The sequence below is a fragment of the Choloepus didactylus genome, chromosome 13 (assembly GCF_015220235.1).
Source record: "Choloepus didactylus isolate mChoDid1 chromosome 13, mChoDid1.pri, whole genome shotgun sequence".
NCBI classification, from domain to species: Eukaryota; Metazoa; Chordata; class Mammalia; order Pilosa; family Megalonychidae; genus Choloepus; species Choloepus didactylus.
Window position 1 is genome coordinate 6,426,728 of NC_051319.1, and position 22,564 is coordinate 6,449,291.

Below are 22,564 nucleotides of genomic sequence, written 5' to 3' on the forward strand. Positions count from 1 at the left end.
GAAAAAAAATTAATTGTGATGAATGCACAACTATATAATGGCACCATGAACAACTGATTATACACTTTGGATGACTGTATGGTATGTGAACAACCTCAATAAAATTGAATAAAAAAAAAAACTGCTGAGTCAAGAAATATGTCAATTCCAAAATTTTATTTTTCAAAAAATTTTATTAAATATTTCATACAAGTGAATATTTATAAAATGGGAAAAGTATATAATAATAGTAAAAAAAAATCCTTGTATGACTAGCATCCAGGTTAATAATTACCAGTATCTTTGAATTCCCTGAATGATTCTCCCCAACTAAAGAGAAAGTCAATCAATTTACATAGCTCTCTCCATTTTCCAGGCTCAAGCATCAGGTTTTCAGGTTATGGTAAAAATGTTAACAAACAAGGGGAGAGACTGGAGAGAGGTGCACCAGTCTATCTCAAAGCTACAATGTAAAAGCAGCATTCAACTTATATATAAAATGGCTTAAGGATTGAATCAGTTTTACAAATAGGTGAAACAAGAGTTGACTTTAACACAGGGTCCAGATGAATCTTTTGTGGGCCAAAAGATATCCCTTAGTCCTTGTAGGACCAGTTCTGTTCATTTTACTACCTTTGGTATACCCGAGTTTACTTAAACCTTCCCTTTATCCAATACCAATATGAAAAAGGTTTAGGGAAAATAGCTTTCATTCCATTTAATGGATAAGCAAAAAATACAGAATAGTTTAGCATTATTGGAGATTAGCTAAATTTGTGCTTTGCAGAAAACTGAATGCTAATGCTTTTATTGATAACCACTTTTGTATATTATAATGGCCTTAGAATTTTTTTATGAATCCACTATACAGGGAGAACATAATTTTGTCTCTTTACTGACTTATTGTTCAAGGTAGTGTATTAGAGGTGAATGACTACATCTTATGACTGTATCCAGAACTTCACTCCAACCAGTTAAGTAGCATAGTTTTCCGAATGGCCAACAGGCCATTCTAAATTCATGATGCCAAAGCAACTTATTAACTTCTACCCCACAGCTAAAATGGTCCTGGGCAAATCCTAGACACATGGACACCAATTCTTAAACTAAACCAAAATAATAAAGATCTACCTCTTCTGAGAATTTGAACTGTGGAATGGAAAGGTCATGATGTAGAAAAAATGCCTTGGGCAACTGCGTTAGACAATGTGCATGAGGAAGCCTGGAGGATGGGAGGGAGGGAGAGACAAGGAGCCAGGAGGGGCAGAGGGAGGGACAGACACAGAGAAAAGAGAAAGTTGCAGAGAAGTAAATGACAACAGGACTCCCAAGACACAGAACAAAGGCTTGGCTCTTGACTGGTCAGGTCCAGTCCTTGTAACGCTTAGTTGGCCCTTGTTCCTTAAACCTGGAGATTGCTTTACAATTGGTTCTACTTTTACAATAATACATTTTAGCCAAATTAGCTTAAGCAGTTTTCTTTCTAGATCTTTAAACAGACTCCACCTTACCACATATATTCCAAATAAAAACATTCTTATGCTCAAGGTTTGAACCAAAAAAAAGGGGTTTATTCACATGTATTTTTAAAAGGTATTAGTAAAAAGTTTAACATACTAAGAAATTTACAATATACAAGCATGCTCAATTCCAGTTTTGACAGATTGGTTTTTAAGCACTTTATGTGACCTTGAGTTACTTTCAATCACCCACATTTCCATTGTTCAGTTATTCAAATTGATTATTCCCTAAAAACACCTTGTTAGTTATTTAAGCATAGAACATGCAACAACTGAAAAAATGCACAGGATTATGCCACCAAACCAAGTGATGATGAAATTTTTGTTCGTAGTGACCAGGAAACATCAAAATACCATTCTCCTTGGGAGACAGCAGTACATGAATCTGAAAGAAAAATTCTAGATGCAATTGTGAAATTTTAAAACCTATTTTCTTATAAAACAATAATAAGAGAGAAAATGGAAAGCAATACAGTCTTCATGGTAAATAAAACTAAAAATATACTAATATAAAGATTTAATATAATATTAATTTCAATCTTTATGGGATAGTTAAATAATTAGGCAAATTAATTGTAAAAGTCATTTGGAAGAGTAAATGAGCAAGATCTGTCCTACCATACTGTAAAATATATTATAATGCGGCAATTATCAAAATCACATATTAAAGAAAATCAAGAACACACAATAGTGATTACAGTAGTAAAAGCAACATTCTCCAATTACAACACAATAAAACCTAACCTAACCACCCAGAAATTAAAACGTTCATTAAACATTTCTAGAGTTCAGGAGGAAACAAAACCCCAAATTTAAAAATATACAAAAAATAAAAACTCTCATAGAATCTATGGAATATAGCCAGAGCACTACTCAGAGGAAAGCTTATGGCCCTAAAATATCCATTTTAATAAACAATAGGCAAGAAGTAATGTTTTAAAAAAAGATACTTATAAGGGAAGCAGATATAATCAGCGTCCATTGGACCCCATTTCAGATTTTGAGTTTTTTTAATGAGTAGTACTATTGGTAAGAACACAGGACTTTCTCTTTCTTAGAGGTCTTCTAAAGAACAGAGAAAATTTACTGAATTAAAAAGAAAACAAAACCCCCAAAAACTATTTTGCAATTACCATTTGTCTCTACTGGACAGTTTTATAATCTAAAATATAATACAGAATCTTAGTAATTTTATTATCCCTTATTTTGAAACACTGTTATTCATTTTCTTAGAAATTATTTTATTATAATTCATTGTGGTAGCCAGCCTCTGAGATGGCCCCCAGTGATCCCTGCCTCCTGGTATTTCCGATCTTGTGTAATCCCCTCCTGTTGACAATGGACTGGACTTTGACTTGCCTCTTAAAAAGACAGAAAAAAGGGAGAAGTGATGGTATGTGGTTCAGTGACTAAGTCAGTTTGGCACTATTCTCTCATTCTTGGGTAATTTGTTAATGTAGCAATAGATAACAAATAATACTTATCAGTTATTCCGAACTATGCTTTTCTTTAAAAAGGCTAAAATACCAGTGAGTGTATACTTCAGATGGTTTGTATGGTGTGTGAATATATCACAATAAAACTACATTGAAAAAGACTAAATTAGAAAATGGAAGGATGGAAAATTAAGAGATTAAAAGAAAAAAAGCACTTACCAATTAAAGAGCACTGTTTGAATTACCTACAAAATAAAATTTAAAGGAGTAGTGATAGATCCGTCTTACTAGATTTATGTTAATTACACATTATTTATTTTATTGGCAATAAATGTACATGGCACAAAAATAAAAAATACAACAGTATATTCTGAAAAGTCTCCCTTCCATCCCTGTGTCTTCCAGTCCTTCAGAGGTAACTATCTTGAAATCATTCCTGAGATGGTAATCAATGCACATACAACCATAAACATATATTTCCATAAATGACAGGTAGCATAATAAACACAGCTCGGCACCTTACTTTTTTCATTTCAACATATATCAGATTTATAAATATATAACAAAGCAACAATTATTAAAACCATGTTGTTAAAAAAAAATAAATTGAATGTTTCAAAAAAAGATTCAAACTTTTTTGGAACTTTTATTTTCTAAACAAGAATAACAATAGAGGAATAAATAATTATTAAATAAACTATAACACTAAGGTAAGTGTGAAGAATGAGGGCTTTATTAACAAGTTTATTCTTTTGGGGGAACAATATGAGAACATGTGATGATCCACTGAACTATTTAGCATCTAGGACCCATTATATGAAATTAAATCATCAACTCACAAAAACAATTCTATGAAATGTTAAGCAAAAAGGTGCCAAATAAACTTATTATTGTGTAAAAACATATATCAAAAATCACAAATCTGATGTCTAAATCTCATGTACTTGAAAGGTATGGAGTACAATATCATTGTTTAGTACATTCTATTTAAAGCGTCACAATAAACTAATCTTTCAGAAAACATGCAATAACTGAAAATTAACTGTTCCAAAATGGGCCAAGTGATGCAATGAATTATGCCACCCAGCCAAGTATGTTTGTTTACATCAACTAGGATTACAAAAATATGGGGAATAGATGGTAGGGGACTTGCTCTCCTGCTATAAACTATAAAACTGGGTAGAATATATGATGCAACTATTTCCAGACATTCCAAACCAAATATCACAGGGCTGAGATCCTTGAGAAAGGGAAAAACATCAAGTGAGCTTCATATTCACCCCCTTCTGACTGGATGTGATTTCCAAATTGCAACATGGGAGGTGGAGACCATGCCCAGAGTATTGGTCTTCCTGACTGGAAGAAAGAGAACACAATTTGGGCCTTGGAATAAGGCAGCTGGAATTTGAGGGAACAGGGTCTGGAGAGGAAGAATTGGAGAAGAGGAGCTCCAGAAATCTGAGGAAGAGTTCTACTTAGTCCTGGCCCAAATCCCAAATTATTCATGTTCAAGACAAGACTCCATGGGGCCTGGTGGAAGCAGTTGCTCGGGGGCTGAGCTGAGGTTGTATGGAGTTCCACCAAGGCAAATCTTTTCACTTGCTTTCTCATCTGTAAAATGTGAATAATTATATAGTACCTAATTCGGTGACTGTTAAAAAGATTAAATGAAATAACCATGCTTAGCATACAGTTATGACTCAAAATTTGGCTATTATTATTACTAATAAAGGAAAGAAAAAATTCACATGCAGTTTCTAGTTTCCTTTACAATAAAAACCCAAATCTGCTAATATACACCTAAGAGTCTATTGAAACCAAGATCTATAAAATAAGATTTTATTTTCTTTACCCAAAATCTATATCTAAACACAAAGGCTCATTAGTGCTCAGGTTCATTGATTCACATTTGTCATCATCTATCAGGAAACCAAGAACTGACATGTTTTATTTGAAGTGGAATATAGCTCAACTGTAAATTATATGCCAATTTTAAATGTTCAGGTTAATTTTTTGTATATCACGATAACTAGTAAAGGAAGAACCAAAACTTCAAAGTTCAGAAACTAGTCTCTCCAAAACCTTTGCAAACTTGATATCTTCAAAATATGCTACATATATTATCTCAGAACAATAGCTGAACCCAAAAGTATAAACTTAAAAACAATGCTGTGCAAAGGAGTATATATTGTATAATTCCCTTACATGAAGTTCTAAAACACACAGAACTAGTCTTTTCTCTTAGGAGTTAGCAGAGTGGTTGCTGGGGACGGGGAGAGTGGCAAATAACTAGAAAGGGGCACAAAGGGATTGAGGGAAATGTTCTCTATCTTGATTGAGGTATAAGGAACGAGGGTACCCTTTTGTCAAAAGTAATCAAACTCTTCACTTTAAAACTATGCATTTTATGGTATGTAAGTTATACCCTCAGAAAAAAGTATTGGAAAAAAAACTGAGTGCCATGTACAAATGTTCTTGAATTTTTTTGAAAGGGCAATGCATACATAAAAATGACCTAATGCCAAGTACTTAGATAACTGAGTAATGAATGTCTTCTACTGATTGCTGTATATAAAACATGAGTTTACCGCAAAAGGAGGAATTACTCCTTAAACTTTACGAATGATTTAACTGAATTCTTTGTTTTTCCATTCCTGAAAGAGCTTCAAACTATACATGACTTAAGTTTATAAAAATTCAAAAACATTAACCTTGTAGCTTGTTTCTGTTAATGGCAGCCATAAAGAAAAGCTAAACTTACAATATGGCTGAGATAAAGTAACCTCTGGCTGATATCCTAATGAAAACTTTCTTCAAACATGCCACGTTCCGTTTGTCTAACTTCTGAATGTAGATTCTATCACAGTTGTAGAACAGACTATAGAATTTTCCATCTGGGATTCCTCACAATCATAAGGATAATCATTACAATGAAAGCCACAAAAGTATCATAAGGATAATCATTACAGTGAAAGCCAGAAAAGTAGCTGTTTTGATTTTATACTAGGATTAGTTTAGACATTTAGTGTGGTGGCTTTGCTGTTTTCTAGCTGCTTCATTAGAAGTGTTTAAATTAAGATAAATAGGGCCTAAAAATAACCATAGGTCAAATACCCACACACATAGTAAAAATAATATAATGTGAAAAGCTATATATTGGAAATAAACAGAACATATTCAAAGAGGGGAAATGACATGTATGGGTGGGGGAGAGTTCAGGGAGTTTGGGTTGTTTTAGGAATAGTAATACTGCATTTTAGTTTCCTTATGCCTCTGAATACACCAAGCTCTGATGCTTCTAACTTTGTATATACTCTTCCTGGAACACTCTAAGCCATTTCGTCCCCTTGCTTAAGTTTTCCAATCACTCTTTTAGACTTGGCTGAATAAGCCAGCTAAAGAACTTCAGTTGAATACAGATTTCAACCAAAAAATGAAAAGAAGACTTTAACCAAAAAATTAAATATGGTAATTACACTCTTAAATGTTATGATTATATAAATTTTAAAAATATGCACCCCAACAATGCATATCCCATTTTGAAAAGGGAAAAATATGATTTTCAAAAATTTGCTTTTCAAGCAACATGGAAACACCTACCAAGAATCATAATAATGTCTATTATCATTTATCAAATATTCAAATCACGGAAATTTATCCTAAGGCTATGACAGAGTAGAATCAAATTACTCACATATATGAAGATATTTACTGTAACATTATCCAGAATAACAGAAACTACTGAACAAAAAGAAACAGTGGTATACCATACGGGCAAACAATCTGATGGAAAAAATATGTAAAATGAAAAATGTGATGTTAGGTGGGGATACATACACACAAACACACATAAAAATGCTGATGACATACATAGCAAAATATATATGAACATGAACCAAAAATGTAAAATATTAAGGAAAAATAGGAATACAACAGAGACACAGCTATTTTAAAATTAGTTTAAAATAGCAGACATTTTTATTATGTATGTTTCAATACATACATAGAGGTGGGATAGGAGAATGTATGACACCAGAGGTAAAGATAGATGATAAAGACTGGGACTGTATAACGTGGCATAAACTGGAGTGGCCAATGACTGTTACTAAATATAAAAATATAAAAATGTTTTTGCATGTGGGAAAGCAAATGAATGTCAACCATGTAGAGAGTTGAAAAGGGGATGGTATTCAGGAAAAAACATAGTCAAAGCAAACTGGAGTCTATGGTCAACAGTAACGTTGTAATATACCTCCATTAAATGTAACAAAGGCAATATGCCAGTGCTAAATGTATATGAGAGGGGGATATAGGGGAGGAATATGGGATTCTTGGTAGTGGTGTTATTTGCTGTCCTTACTAGTATATTGTATTGTATGACATGTTATTTTTCTATCATTTTTTTCTTATTGCTAAAAGAAAACCACAATTTTTCTTGTAGTAATCAATATGTTCAAGTGCTGACTGTGGTGATAAATGTACAACTTTATGATGATACCATGAACAACTGATTGTACACTGTGGATAAATGTATGGTATGTGAATATAACTCTATAAAATTGTAGGAAAATAAATATATAGGAGTAAAAGTGTTGGAGAAAACATGGTGAGAGGGATGATGCCTCACCAATATGGACTAACTACAATGTGTAAACTCAGAATTGAATCTTAGAACATAGCCTAACGTGGACACAATAATTGTAATAGTCCCTAGATTGTAAGCTCTTACAACAGTTAACTCTATCCCTGAATTGTAATGCCTATCTCTAAACTTTGAGATGCTGATCCCCTAGCGTATAACCTGATTGGTCTCTGGAACAATGCATATCTCTGAGACACCTGAAACTCAGAGCTAGAACTCGGCAGATATGAATGTCAGTATTAGTGCATACAGCCACTGTCAAAAAAAAAAAAAAAAAAAAAAGAGCTGAAAAAGAGCCCAGACTTCAATTAGTGATATGAATGCAGCAGATCTGGTTAAGAACAGGGCAAGCCAGGCCAAAGGGTAAAGGTTGAAACTGATTGTGTTTTAAAACTTCAACTTCCATATGAGACCAAGGGAAGAGATATCTATTTGGTACAGGGTCTAAATTTTCTAAACGGTACAACTCTACAGTCGATTTGTTCAAACACAATTGCATGGAACTTTGAATAGGAAGTAAGATACAGCAGGTTAGTATAGGCTGGAGTGAAATAGTGACACATCCCAAAGTAATTTGGGCAGATAATAAAAAATATATTTACAGCCTCCCCCTCCCCAGCCCCGAGGATCTGGGGGAAGGTGCGGATGTGCTGGACATCCTCACCTGGACTGGTGTTGATGTTGTCACAAACATTGGGACTGGCAGTTTGATGTGCTGAGCCCTCGATCATGGGACTTGCCCTTATGAAGCTCATTACCGCAAAGGAGAGTCTAAACTTGCATGTGATTGTGCCTAAGAGTCTCCCCCTGAGTACCTCTTTGTTGCTCAGATGTGGCCCCCTCTCTCTCTAACTGAGCCATCTTGACAGGTGAACTCACTGCCCTCCCCCCTATGTGGGACCCGACTCCCAGTGGTGTAAATCTCCCTGGCAATGCAGAATATCACTCCCAGGGATGAATGTGGACCCAGCATTGTGGGACTGAGAGTATCTTCTTGACCAAAAGGGGGATGCAAAATGAGACGAAATAGTTTCAGTGGCTGAGAGATTTCAAATGGAGTTGAGAGGTCACTCTGGTGGACATTCTTATGCATTATATAGATAACACCTCTTAGGTTTTAATGTATTGGAATAGCTAGAAGTAAATACCTGCAACTACCAAACTCCAACCCAGCAGTCTGGACTCCTGAAGACAATTATATAATAATAATGTAGATTACAAGGGGTGACAGTGTGAAGACCTTGTGGATCACACCCCCTTATCTAATGTATGGATGAGTAGAAAAATGGGGATAAAAACTAAAGGACAAATGGGGTGGGATGGGGGGATGATTTGGGTGCTCTTTTTTCACTTTTATTTTTTATTCTTGTTCTGGTTCTTTCTGATGTAAGGAAAATGTTCAGAGATGGATTGTGGTGATGAACACATAACTATGTTATCATATTGTGGACACTGGATTGTATACCATGGATGATTGTATGGTGTGTGAATGTATTTCAATAAAACTGAATTTAATAATAATAAAAAAAAAGCAGACATTTTTATTATGTATGTTTCAAACACACAGAAAATAGGAAAAAAACATAGTGAACAGTCATGTACATACCACTTAAATTCAATAACATTTTGTCATATATGCTTCACAGACAACACACACATGCATCTACAATTTACTAAACCATTTTAAACTACATTATAGACAATATAACATTTCACTCCTAAATACTTTAGTATGCAAATTTTTTTTAAAAAGACATTTTCTATAAACTGTAATGCTGCACAGCTCATAAAATTAGCAATAATTATCTAATCTCATTTAAAATCTTGTCCACATTTAAATTTCCTCAATGTCCCGCTTCTTTTACAGATGGTTTTTCAAATCTGGGTCCAATCCAGGATGCCACATTGCATTTAGCTGCTATGTCTTTTAAGTCTCTTTTGATCTAGAATAGTTACCTACTCTGCTACCTTTTTTCTTTCATGACACTGATTTTTTTAAGAAATGAGGCCAGTTATTTTCTACAACACACCACATTTGGCTGTCCCACTGTTTCCTCTGTGGTGTCATTTAACTTCTTCCTCTATCCCCTGTATTTCCAGTAAATGGAAAATTAGATCTAAACATGCTTGATTAAATTCTGGTTACCTTTTTTGATCAGAGCACTTCATAGGTAATACATTGTACTTCATACAGCATCACAAATCAGCACATCTGGTTATCTGACTAAAAGTGATGCAAAGTTGCATCACTGATTCAAGGAATCTCTTTATTATAAAGATATTTTTGCTCCACACAACTGGTCGGCAAATATGTGGTGAGATGATACTTCAGCACCATGAGAAAACTCCAGCGGGTATAGGGATCAACCTCTTATCTAATAGTTTTGGCACCAAAGTGTTTTTAACATTGTTATTGTATTAACCTTAACATTTCAATTCCAAATATTTGTTTTAGGCAAACCACAAAATATGTACAAAAGTGAGATTCACTTGTATAATGATGGTAGACTTACTCCTAATTGAAATGTGAGCATCTTCCTTCTTTTTGGTTTTGTTTGAAACCCTATAAGGAAAAAAAAAGTAATGGAATGTAAAAGAGCAGCAAACATGCTTTTTATACATGTTAACAAACATTTTGTTTTACAAAATGTATTTTACTAATTTTATTTAACAAAATACCACCAAGAACAAAGTTTGCAGCCTTCTTATGTGCTTTTAAACTGATCCCAAGGTAAAAAATTAAGCTGCAATTAAGAAATTTTTCTTCTTTCACTGAGTCCAATGAGATCTTAAGCTCACTTACACCTGATTTCCATCAAATAAAATATATGATGACCTAATATTACTTGTGTCGTACTCATTTATTAAAATAGAAAATGACTAAAGACCAATATTCAATAAACAAACAGGAAGAATTAAAAAAAAAAAATCAACACTCAAATCTGCATTGCTTTTCCTGGCTACACCTACTGTCCAATGTCCTATCCCTCTCTGGTCTCAATGCCTTCTATCTTTCCCATACTAACTTTTCCTAGAGCAATGGTTTTCTACTTCACTACTCACCTATAGTAGGCTATAAAATGTATTAAAAATGATTTGTTACTAATGAGTACCAAAGTTACAGCCTATTCTACGTTATTCTGATAACATTACTCTTGGTCATTTGCATTCCGATTTGATTTCTCAAAAGAGAAAAAGGTAAAGGTAAGAGCTGGCCCCAAAGCCTAAACAGCTGCTCTCAGCAGAACAGGTTGATACTGGGGAGGAAGGTTGTTAACCATGTGCACTTCTGGGGAACAATAGTTAAGAATTGCTGGTTTAGGGCAATGGTGTCTAATAAACACTTGAGACGATTGGAGAACTTGACAATGAACAACAGCTTGTTCCTTTTTTTTTCTCTCAGAGTTTTATTAAAAGTGGTATTAGTGGCTTTAAATGACATAAAACAATCTCCATATTTCTCGAGTCATTCAATCTAACATTTTTTTGAGCAGGAGACACTCAAAATGTGGAAACAAATAAGATAAAATGCTAACTTTAAAACATATCTCAATCTCTAATAAAGAAGAAAAAATGGACCAATTAAAATATATATATATATACCAACAATAAATAAGTTAACTCTCAATTACAGTACAATCAGATACAAGCTATAATTAAAATATATACATGCTGCCTAGGAAGCAAAGAGGGATAGCAACTAACTCAGTATGATAAGTTTGGTGGAGAGCAGAGCAGGCAGAGAAATCTTCCTATGTAGGATGTCCCTTTAGCAGAATATTAATGGATGATTTGTAAAGCAAGGATGTAGAGTGGGGAACAAGTATTTCAGGCAGGGGGAAAACCATGAATAAAAGCCTGGAGGAATGAAAATGCATAGCAGGAGGTGAAAATAGTTTGATTTGGCCAGAGCATACTGTACACATGTAAGCAAGGCAGAAGTTGAAGCTGGAAAGGTAAATAAGAACCCAATTTAAAAGATCCTGCAAGGCACTGTTTAGGACTTTAAAGAAATCAATTATAATCCAAACACCTGAGTACAGTCACGATGATACATTTATATATACATATTTCAAATATTTCTCCATGCATATATTTTTTTAACTTCTTATTTGAAATATTCTCAATCTTAAAGAACAGTTGCAAAAATAATACAAACCCTGTAGAGAACCCATATTCCAGGATCCACCAATTTTAACATTTTGTAACTTTTGCTGTATCTTTCCTCCCTTCTTTCTGTCTCTCTCTCATCCATCCACCCATCCACCCATCCACCCTCTGAACATTTGAGAGTAGGTTGCACACATCATACTCCTTGAACATACATAATACTTCCATGTAAATTTCCTATACACAAGGACATTCACTTACGTAATCATAAGTGCGCTTATCAAGTTCAAGATATTTAACAATGATATGACGCTTACATGCTATATTTTAATTTTTTTCTTATGTTTCTTTTGAGCTTTTTCACCTCCATTCTTAGATCACATCCAGTATCATGTATGGCGTTTCATTGTCATTATCTCTTTAGTTTCTCTTTTCTCCTTTTTTTACATTGTGAAAACATATTTATAACATAAATATTCCCACCCAACCCTTGCTAAGCACACCGTTCAGTAGGATTAATCATATTCGCAATGTTGCAGTATCAAAATGTATGAAAACAGTTAGGACTTTCATATTTTTCAAAATGTTATATGATTTTAAAAATAAGAAAATGACCCCATAGAACTGTAAAAAACAATGAGTGAACACTAATATAAACTACAGACTATTGTTAATAATATAATTTCAACAACATTGGTTCATCACTTGTAACAAAGGTACCACATTAATGCAAACTATTAATAACAGGAAAAACTGCATATGTATTGTGTGTGTGGGGAGAGGGGGTGAATAAGGGAACTCTGTACTTTTTGCATCATTTTTCTGTAAACCTAAAACTGCTCTTAAAAAAAAGCATGCAGAACAATGAAGCTTAGGGCACTGAAGTCAGACGATTGGTTGCAAAACAAATCACAAGCTGTCAATTTGTTACATTTTATATTTTGGTCATTAAAAGGGGAAATTCATACAGTACAAACATACCATGATTATACAACAGCTGAAGAGTAGCTTTTAATAAGAATATTAATGCAGACATGCATACAAATTACATATTTTAAAAAAATTATACCTTCAACTCAGTTATCCTTCTTCTATATTAAGTAGCTAAAAATTCAAGTGCCTATCATTTTAGCATGGGACAATACTTTCTTTTAAAAAAAAAAAAAAGGAAAAATGTTCCTGCTAAGTTACAACAGAACACAGAACATGCCTGAACAGACTGATGCATAAGATGACAAGTCTGAAGACCCATGGTCCAAGGCTCAGCTTGATACGTATCGCCCCAGACCTTCTATGTACAAAAAGTACACATATATATATATATATATATATATATATTTTTTTTTTTTTTTACAAAATACTACCTCTTTCATTCCATATGCTACTATCTATTTTATTTCAAATAAAGCACAAACTCTAGTAAGACTGGAAAATAATTTATAAAGAGTCTATGTGCTGGTTTGGATGTATTATGTTCCCCCAAAAGCCATCTTCTTTGAGGCAATCTGGGGGGCAGATGTATTTAGTCTTGATTAGGTTGGAACCTTTGGACTGGGTTGTTTCCAAGGAGATGTGACCGTACTCGATAATTCTGATTGGATTATTTCCATGGAGGTATGGCCCCACCCATTCAGAGTGGGTCTTAATTAAATCACTGGAGCCCTATAAGAGCTCGGACAGAAGGAGCTTGGTGCCATAGCCAAGAGAGACATTTTGGAGACAGCCATTGAAAGTAAACTTTTGCTGACATTTTGCTCCAGAGAAGCTAAGAGAGGACAAAACACCCCAGAACAGCATTTTGAAGAACGCACAGGAGCTGAGAGAGGAGCTGGAACACAACCTGGGATCAGGAGACACCAGCCATGGGCCTTCCCCGCTAACAGAAATTTTCCGAATGCCACTGGCCTTCCTTCATTGAAGGTATATTTGTGTTGATGCCTTCATTTGGACATTTTCATGGCCTTCAGACTGAAATTTGTAACCAAATAAACTCCCTTTAAAAAAGCCAATCCATTTCTAGTATTTTGCATAATGGCAACATTAGCAAACCAGAACAGTGTCAGTTAAATTAGAAAACATATAAGCAAATAGTCTAACAACAACCATTAAGGCCTACATAACATAACAAATGACTTTTTAGTCACAGAACATAAACAAAGTCACATAACCACAGAGACTGTTAAGAAAAGATGCCAAGTGATCACTTACCAGGTAGTAGCCGGTATGATAGCCACTCATGTACCAAGAGATTAACATGCTTCCCAAAGCATCAGCATCATCAAGAGAATCTGGACACATGGGAGGTGGAGGGGGAATTATCTAGAAATGGAGAAAGACAGACTTTCAAACTAGTAAAGAAAACTGTGAAGTCTGGAGATTTATTTTAAATAGACAATGCTGGAGATTAATTGCATTTTTCTTTGTTTCAGGTCATCTCCTATTTAAAAAACAAAAACAAACTGACATTCAGAAAAAGTCAACCAATAACAACAGACCAACAAAATTAAATTGAACAAGGATCAAAATAACAAAAAAATCACATAAAATGTTTAAACATTCTGCCTTGATTAAAACTATTTTTCTGTTCCGCATAAAGCCATGGGTAAAAGAACAAAAAGAGCCATTTCTTTGAAAAGCAAATAAAATACCTACACAGCATTTCACTGGCAATTTAAAGAAAAGGTCTTGGGGAGAGAACATCTGTACTGCCTCCATCCCAATAAGGCAGCCTGTCAAAAAGTGTCTTTGTCTCTAACCTGTTGCTGACACCTAAAATTCTACCATTAGAAATCCAGTCCATGTGATCAGAAGCTAATATTCAAGTACACCTGGAAGAGTAAAACATTAATCCTTTATATAAGGTATAATTAAATACTTTCTAACAAAAACTACTGGTGCACCTCTCTATAGAATAAGACACAACTTCTGCCAGTAAGGAAGTGTGCCAGTTTGGATATATTATATATCCCCAAAAGCCATATTCTTTAATGTAGTCTTGTGGGGGGTAGATACATTAAGTGTTGATTAGGTTGGAATCTTTCGATTGTGTCTCCATGGAGATGTGACTCAACTGTGGGTGAAACATCTGACTAAATTATTTCCAGAGAGATATGGACCCACCCATTCAGGGTAGGTCTTGATTTAAACACTGGAGTCCTATAAAAGAGCTCACAAACAGAAGGAGCTCAGAGCAGCTGAGAGGGATATTTTGGAAAGAAGTTAAGAGCTGACACTGATGCTGACACTTGGAGATTCTTGGAGACATCTGGAGACGCCAGCCCAGAGTATGCTCTGGTGAAGCTAAGAGAGGACCCTGACACCTAGATGCACAGGAGCTGAAGAAGCTATGAGAGACCTAGATACATTTTGGGGAAAGCCATTTTAAAATGCAACCTGGGAACAAAGGAACAGCAGACACCAGCCACGTGCCTTCCCAGTTGACAGAGGTGTTCCAGATGCCATTGGCCATTCTCCAGTGAGGGTAACATCTTGTTGATGCCTTGGTTTGACCACTTTTATGGCCTCAGAACTCTGAATTTGTAACTTAATAAATCCCCTTTATAAAAGTCAATCCATTTACAGTATTTTGCATAATGGCAGCATTAGCAAACTGAAACAGGAAGCAAGGTTCAGAGTTGGGGCTACAAGAGCACTGGGTCTGAGAAGCAGGAGGGCATTAAAAACAAAAAACAGCAAGTTTAGTTCAAATTTTTACCTATTAGAATCAGGCCCTGTGGATGGTCCAGGATGATGTTTCCCAATTAATCACTTATATCCTGCTAAATTTCCAACAATTGTCTATATTCTAAATCCCACATTATGTATGAGAGCAAGGTTTACTCTGAATTCTTTTGTACTTACTGGTGGTCCAGAAGGAAGTGGAGGCAGCCAGCATGATAGGAAGGGGGGTGGAGGTGGGGGTGGTGGGCCATTGAATTTTAGACCTGACTGCAAAGAAGTATTTCAAAAGAAAATTAATTTACAACTTTCAATACCAAAAGGGGAAAAGGGACTCAAAAACAACAGACACAAAAAATTGTCAGAATAATCTATATATTATACATAACAATAAGTTTAAATGGAATTTCATACACCAAATATTGAAGTAGGATAGACTTACAAGTCAAATGACAACCTCTATATTTTTCTCATTTTTTTTCTATACAGACACTCAAGGAGCAAAACCAAAGTAGGATTTTTAATTACCTAACAAATCACAGTGTATTTAGCAAAATATTTCAATCATGCAAAACTACATTCTCACACAATTTCATTAACTAAGTTGTATAATCTTTTTATGGAAGGCTTTTTATCTATATATGATAACTTAAGAGCATATATTCTGAAAACTAGGAAACCTCTTACTTAATAAGAAAAATCAGTCCCCTGAGACCAATGAAACATAAATTATGAAGTTCGATCATTTTAGATTCAGGAAACAAAATCAACATAAACTCCAATTAGAAAGCTATCCAAAAAATTTTAAGGAAAAGTTTTGATAAGTCATGCTTGATTTTCTTTTTTTTTTTTTTTTAATTATTGCTGAATACTACACCCTCCTATGAAGAAATCACTGCTTTATACAACAAAATCAGACATAGGTTTTGTTCCATGAGATAACCTATAATCAAATCTTTTTTGTTCAAGTTGATTTCTGTTACTTATAACCAAAGAACCCAAATGGAAACAATATTTACATTTTAATTATAAAAAAAATCTGGAAGCTCTTTAGTATTTTACCAGTATTTGCCATAAATACTGATGTATTGTAGATGTGGACACCCAAATTGTGTTCTCTCTGAATTTTCACATATCTCACAGAGATGATGTGGGGAACTACAGCATATCATCCAGCTAATGTTAAAGTATTAATGATATTTTCTAACTTAAAAAGTTTGTTAAACTATTAGTCTAAAATGAAGTACTCTACAAAAGAAGTTGATAAAGTCTTTCAGCATAAACTATTCTGCATCCCTGTGGTAGGCTGCATTATATACCCCAACAAACACATGTTCTTAATTTTAATCCACGTCCCTGTGGGAGTGAACCCATTCTAAATAGGACCTTTTGAAGATATTATTTTCAGTTAAGGTATGGCCAACTTAACCAGGATGGATCTTAATCCATATTAATGGAGGCCTTATAAAAAGAACCTGGAAGTCACAAAGGCCAGAAAAGAGAGGATATCGCCATGTGATGTGAGGCAGAGACAGAAGCCAAGGAACCCCAATGATTGCCAGCAGCCAGCACCAAAACACTAGTGACTACTGGAGAAAACAATCCTTGCCAATTTCTTGATTTTAGACTTCTAGTTACAACACTGTGGGCCAATTCATGATATTTAAGCCAATCCACTGTGTAGTATTTGTCATAGCAGCTTGCCAAACTAAGACAATGGCAACCTTTCTTTTTCAGAGAATTACAAAGTATTTATTTGTAACATCTAAAAAGAGCTACAAACATTTCATGTGAAAAGCTACAATTCACTTAATGCAGAGGCTTAATGTCCCAATACTATTAACTATTTTCTGGAAACCTTTCCTGGGTAGCAGATTTACCTTTCCTGGTCCCAGTCCTGATCCTGGCATGGGGGGTGGTGGAGGCAGAAAAGAGTTCCATGGAGTAGCTTTTGACTTTATGTAGTTTGGTTTATTTCCAGGAGACTTGGAGGAATTCTCACTTTCATCTGTTGAAAGTTGACTCTCATTTTCATTCTTGAAAAAGAAAAACATATGTGTATTTTTGTTATAAAGTGTTAAGAAAATTTTAATGCCTTTGGATCAAACTGACAACTAGTTAAACTGTTTAACCTCTTGTCTACCCTCTACTTATTAGAATTGGGTTTTTTTTTGTTTTGTTTTGTTTTGTTTTTGTATTCTTACCTCCTGAGCATTCTGCTCTACATTAACTCCTTCAAAGGCTGGGAAAAGTAAGTCAGATAGATTTTGTTCCTCTCTATTTCCATACCCAGTGTAAACCACAATGCAGGTATCTCTCTTAAAATCAATTGAAGCAATGGTAGCTGGGTAAATGCAGCCATCTTCTGACCAAATAGCAGAACATTTGTCACCAACTTTCCACTACAAAAGAAACCAAAAACATGCACACACAGAATGGTATAGTGAAAAAGGCTTTAGGACTAGAAATACATGTATCTGAAATTCTAATACATGCTACAACATGCACCTTGAAGGCATCATATTGAGTGAAATAAGCCAGATGCAAAAAAAAGTATAAATATTGTATGAGCTCACTTATATGAAGTAATTAGAATATGCATATTCATAGAAACAGGAAATAAGATTATAGGTTACTGGGGTGGGGTGGGGTGGTGGTAGTGGTAGGGAATGGGCAATTAATGCTTAATGGGTACAGAGTTTCTGTTTGGGGTGATGGAAAAGTATTAGTGATGGATGGTGGTGGCAGTAACACAACATTGTGAATGTAATTAATACCATTGATTTGTATACTTTAAATTGGTTAAAATGGAAATTTTAGATTGATTGTATGTTACACAATAAAATTTTTTTTAAAAGCTTAACTGTGATTGGTAGATAAAACCAATGAACTCATTTTAAAAAAAGAAAGTTTCAGGATTTTTGAAGGAGAAAAAAGATATCTGTCAATTTAAGTCTTCTGGGCAACCATTCCAAGTAACATTGCCTTCCTTGCCCTACCCACAAAGTAAACATTGTCCTGAATTTAGTATTTCTCAATCCCATCTAATTCCTTGTACTTATATTACTGACATGCATATTCCTTAACAATAGAAAGTTTAACGGTTGTCTTAGAAGTTTTACAATTACATGTCAATGAAAAACATACTAAATTTAAGATATTTTATACTATTTAATAAAAGCTAACAAAAATACATTTAATTTAAATCTCAGTGTTTTAATATAACCTGTTTCAATGGAGTTGTGATGTTCTTTTTTTGGCTTTTATTCTTCTTAACAGGTTTTCTTTTAGGTGTGCCTTTTGGTTTGTCTGAAGCTTCAGAAATGTCACCATTCTTTAGAGCATGCTATTAACATACATACAGAAATGTACATGTTAGAGTGGTACTTAAAAAAAAAAAAAAACACAATTTGACAGTTACCATTTTTAAGTGGCCTTTAGTTCCTACTCGCTCCAGAAAGCCTCTACTACTTCCTCTTTTCACCATCCTATATGCCACAGAAACTGTTCTTGAAGGCATCACACACCTGATCATGATATCTAAAGATGCTTTTCATCAAGCCTCCTCATTCTCAACCTTCCTGTAACATCAAATTCTGTTGGTCATTTCTTTCTTTTTGAAATTCACGACACCTTGGATGACATAGCAATGTAGTACCCCCATGCTTTTATTATTTTTCTCTTCAACTCTAAATTTTGGCATTCACAACAAGGACTGGACATCCTTTATCTGTTTATGGTCATCTATTCTTATTACTTCAATTACTACCTCTATACACACAGACTTCCAAAGCTGTCATCCAGCTTTGAATTTTCTTCTTAGTTTAATCCAATATTTCCAATTATCCATTTCCTATCTTCACATGTACCTCAAACTCAATGTGACTAAAACTAAGCTATCTTTTTCTCAAATCAGTTCTTTTCCTCCTATATTCAGACTACTTTCCCTGCAATATCACCGACTTGATCCAACACTTTCCATAACTCTAGCTCAGACCCTCATGAACCAGTAGTCACCTAACTGGTGTCTTGGTCTCTAGTCTCTCCCCACTTCAATCTATATTTCACAGAACTCTGTTGGTAACCTTTTGTCAGTCCACTTCTAGTCTAAGTGTCTTTTGGAAAGTATATCATTCCAAAATCTGTAATTCAGCTGCAAGGATGATACATGGGTCTAATCTTTACCTCAAGCTAGAGCTGTCAACCTGGGGAGGAAGTGGACAGAAAAGGCTTGGCACTCTGTATGCTCTGTATGAGCATAGACTCTGTATGCTCAACCTGGCCTGGACTACTGATGGTACTCATGGTGCTCAAGAAGACTAAAGACCCCAGACAGTGGGAAAAGTAATGAGGTTGGACAACTGTATAAATGTCTTATTTGAGCCATAGGACCACTACATCCCCTAAGAGAACTGTATATGCCTATCATCAGGAACTTTTACAGTTGTGAGGAGGATTAAATGAATTTATTGTACATAAAGCACTTAGAACAGTGCCTACAACATTAATAGCAATAACACTACTGACATTTTTCATTATTATAATTTCAGCAGACTTGTTAGATGTTTAAAAATTGTAATTCAAACTGCCCTTCTTCTCCTACTAGCCTGAATTAGGTTTTTTCTATAGTTTGTTACAATGTTTATTGAAAGCAATATATATTTAAAATTCTACTTACATTGCTTCTGCAAGAGAAATGACAGATAACTTACTAACTTCTAAAGGAAGCTATCACCTGACTTAACTAATACAATATCATCTAAACTTCAAAATTAAAACTGAATAACATTTTAACACTTTACTATAAATGTTATATTTGAATATTTTTCCAAATAAATAACATGAGAAAATAAGTAAAAGAGTAAACATTTCATACCTTAAATGAAGCCACAGCTTTGTCATAGGCTTTTATCAATGCTGTATCATCCCAAATGTCACCATCATCACTCTGGAAGGGGTGAGGAATAAAAACAATTCACATTTAGATGAATTTCATCAAAACATGTTAGACAGTATCAAAAGTCATCATATTCCAGACATATGACATACTTAGAGGTTAAGTGACATTACTCCCAAAACTGTACATTTGCAAATATTCAAGAGGTAGTCACGAGGTAAAAGCCCTACAATTTAATTCCTATCCACTGACCATAAAAGTGGATCTATTCAAGAGTAATCCATATTTCAATCTTTTCTAAGATCAGATAAAAGATTTAGTATGGCAGGGTGGGAAAACACCTGGCCATTAGGCTGACTTGATCCACACTAGGGTAATGCTATTCTGACCAGACTGTGGTCCAAAGAATATTTTTTTTCTACATTGCAATGTGACTAGATTATTCAAAGAACTGTCAAAAATTTTAAGGATAGAAATAGTCGTTAATTAATTTTCATTTTAAATGAGAGTAATCTGGAAAAGGCCTAAAAAAGCATTGTTATTTCTATTTTTATTTAAATTAAATTGAAAAAGAAATATTGTCGAGCAACACACTACATACTAAACACTGTGCACATCATTGAGAGGTATATAAAATCATATTACTTACTCCCAAGAGATTTGTTCTAAACAGGGATTAAGACATACTGCCACATAAAACAATATAAGACAAATACGATCGACTATTAAAACGTGAGGTACAAACAAAAATGCTTTACTTAGAAAGAAAGAAATTAATGTATGCTCAATGATTCATGCAGGAAACGGGCCTAGAAAATTAAAAAATGAAGACACGCGGACCACGGGTCACAGCGCCGCAACCTAAAGTGAGCAGGCATGGCCAGGCCCCGCCCCACAAACGGGAAAGGAGCGCCGGGTGGACGAGGAAGACGGCTCCCGCCGCGACCTCACCTGCCCGGTGCCGCGCTGGAACAGCACAGAGTCCTCTTGCTCTGGGCCGCCGCCGCCACCTCCGCCGTCCATCGCCATGGCGAGCCTATTCCGGGATCCACGGCTAGTGGCTCCGACCTTTTGAGTGACGACTTCCGCCGCCTGGGGTCCGCTGGGAGCGGAAGAGCACGGTGGCCTGGAGGATCTTGACAAGCTGACGGGACAGCGAACGTTGCTCTCCGCAGTGATTGCTACCTCCCCGACTTGGTTGCTTTATTTATTTATTTTTTTCCCTTTTCTTTTTTTTTTTGATATCCATCTCTATCCTTTGTTATCACTTTTTTGTATTTTCGTTGAGTGATTCGACCGGGGTGTCTTTGTTTTAAGCAATAGCTTTTCTTAGAAAATAGTGTTCATTGTAGGTAATTTAGAAAATAGGGGTAAACAATAGAAGAAAAATCAGTCCAGAGGTAACCAATACTAATACAGCTACGGTTTTAAAAAGTACTTTTAAGAGTTTTATGTAATTTCCGTATATAATCCTCACCAAAACCCTATGAATTAGAGGCCATTATTTCCATTTTAAAGATGAGGAAACTAAAACAGGCTACACAGCTGCTTGCAATCCAGGCGGCAGAGTAAATTCATGCCTTTAGGCACTTCCCAACCTTAACATTTAGGTTAATAGCCATTCATCCAACTCGTTAGTTTCTAGTAAATTTACAAATGTAAAAAGTTAGGATAAAATTGTCTGCTGTTTAGAAACCAGCAAACTCCCCCCAACCCCTATGTAACAGTTTGTGTTTACTTTTCTATGGATCAAGCAAGTTTTAGGTTCCATTTAGTTTGAAAATTGGAGTAGGAACTTATCATTTACTTTATCGGTATTCTGCATTAACCATCTAGAATTGCCAAATAGCCATGAACAATTCAGTAGTTTTTGTATGGTCATAAAATCTTGCATCCATCACTACTATCTAATGCAGAAAATAATAATTACAATAATTACTCTATAATGAACCCCAATAATAAACTCCATACACATCAGCAGTTACTCCCCATTTGCTTCCTCCAGTCTCAGGCAATCACTAAGCTACTTCGTCTTGATGGATTTACTTATTCTGGGAATTTAAGTGGAATTATACAATATGTGGCCTTTTGTGTCTGGCTTCTTTCACTTAGCATAATGTTTTCAAGGTGAACTAGTTTTAATGAATTTTAAATGGCAGACCTATTGTTGGAAAAAAAATCTCCACTATCAGGAGTTGGTTCCTGAACAAAAATGAACATAAGGCATTAACATACTCAAAGAAAATAATGAAGTTCTTTTTTTAACTCATGGTAACATCTGGATTTAAATTATTATATTTAA

The 22,564-nt window shown here is 34.8% G+C and overlaps 1 protein-coding gene across 4 annotated transcripts; it reads right to left on the reverse strand.

Moving 5' to 3' along the window:
* Positions 1-1,528: 1,528 nt before the first annotated feature.
* On the reverse strand, positions 1,529-21,361 carry SMN2 (survival of motor neuron 2, centromeric). Of its 4 annotated transcripts, none has more exons than XM_037801516.1 (10): positions 21,214-21,360; positions 20,242-20,313; positions 18,592-18,711; positions 17,570-17,767; positions 17,246-17,401; positions 15,549-15,635; positions 13,896-14,006; positions 10,091-10,140; positions 3,155-3,180; positions 1,529-1,884 (listed from the first exon to the last, which is right to left on the reverse strand). In XM_037801516.1, the coding sequence occupies exons 1-8, from the start codon at positions 21,289-21,291 to the stop codon at positions 10,093-10,095; spliced, it is 870 nt and encodes a 289-aa protein (XP_037657444.1). In that variant the 5' UTR covers positions 21,292-21,360; the 3' UTR covers positions 1,529-1,884; positions 3,155-3,180; positions 10,091-10,092. The 4 variants fall into 4 exon arrangements, with proteins under 4 accessions (XP_037657444.1, XP_037657447.1, XP_037657446.1 ...); XM_037801518.1 differs by lacking the exon at positions 1,529-1,884 and adding an exon at positions 1,921-2,860; XM_037801519.1 differs by lacking the exon at positions 18,592-18,711 and having other exon boundaries at positions 21,214-21,361.
* Positions 21,362-22,564: the final 1,203 nt, after the last annotated feature.

Bases quoted from the DNA above. Each gene is read 5' to 3' on its own strand.
- SMN2 (XM_037801516.1), bottom strand. From the start codon at position 21,291: ATGGCGATGGACGGCGGAGGTGGCGGCGGCGGCCCAGAGCAAGAGGAC. The intron at 20,314-21,213 runs GTGAGGTCGCGG...CACCCCTTCCAG, and splicing joins TCCAGCGCGGCACCGGGCAG to AGTGATGATGGTGACATTTG. The intron at 17,768-18,591 runs GTTATATTAAAA...TTTCTTTTGTAG, and splicing joins TCACAACTCCATTGAAACAG to TGGAAAGTTGGTGACAAATG.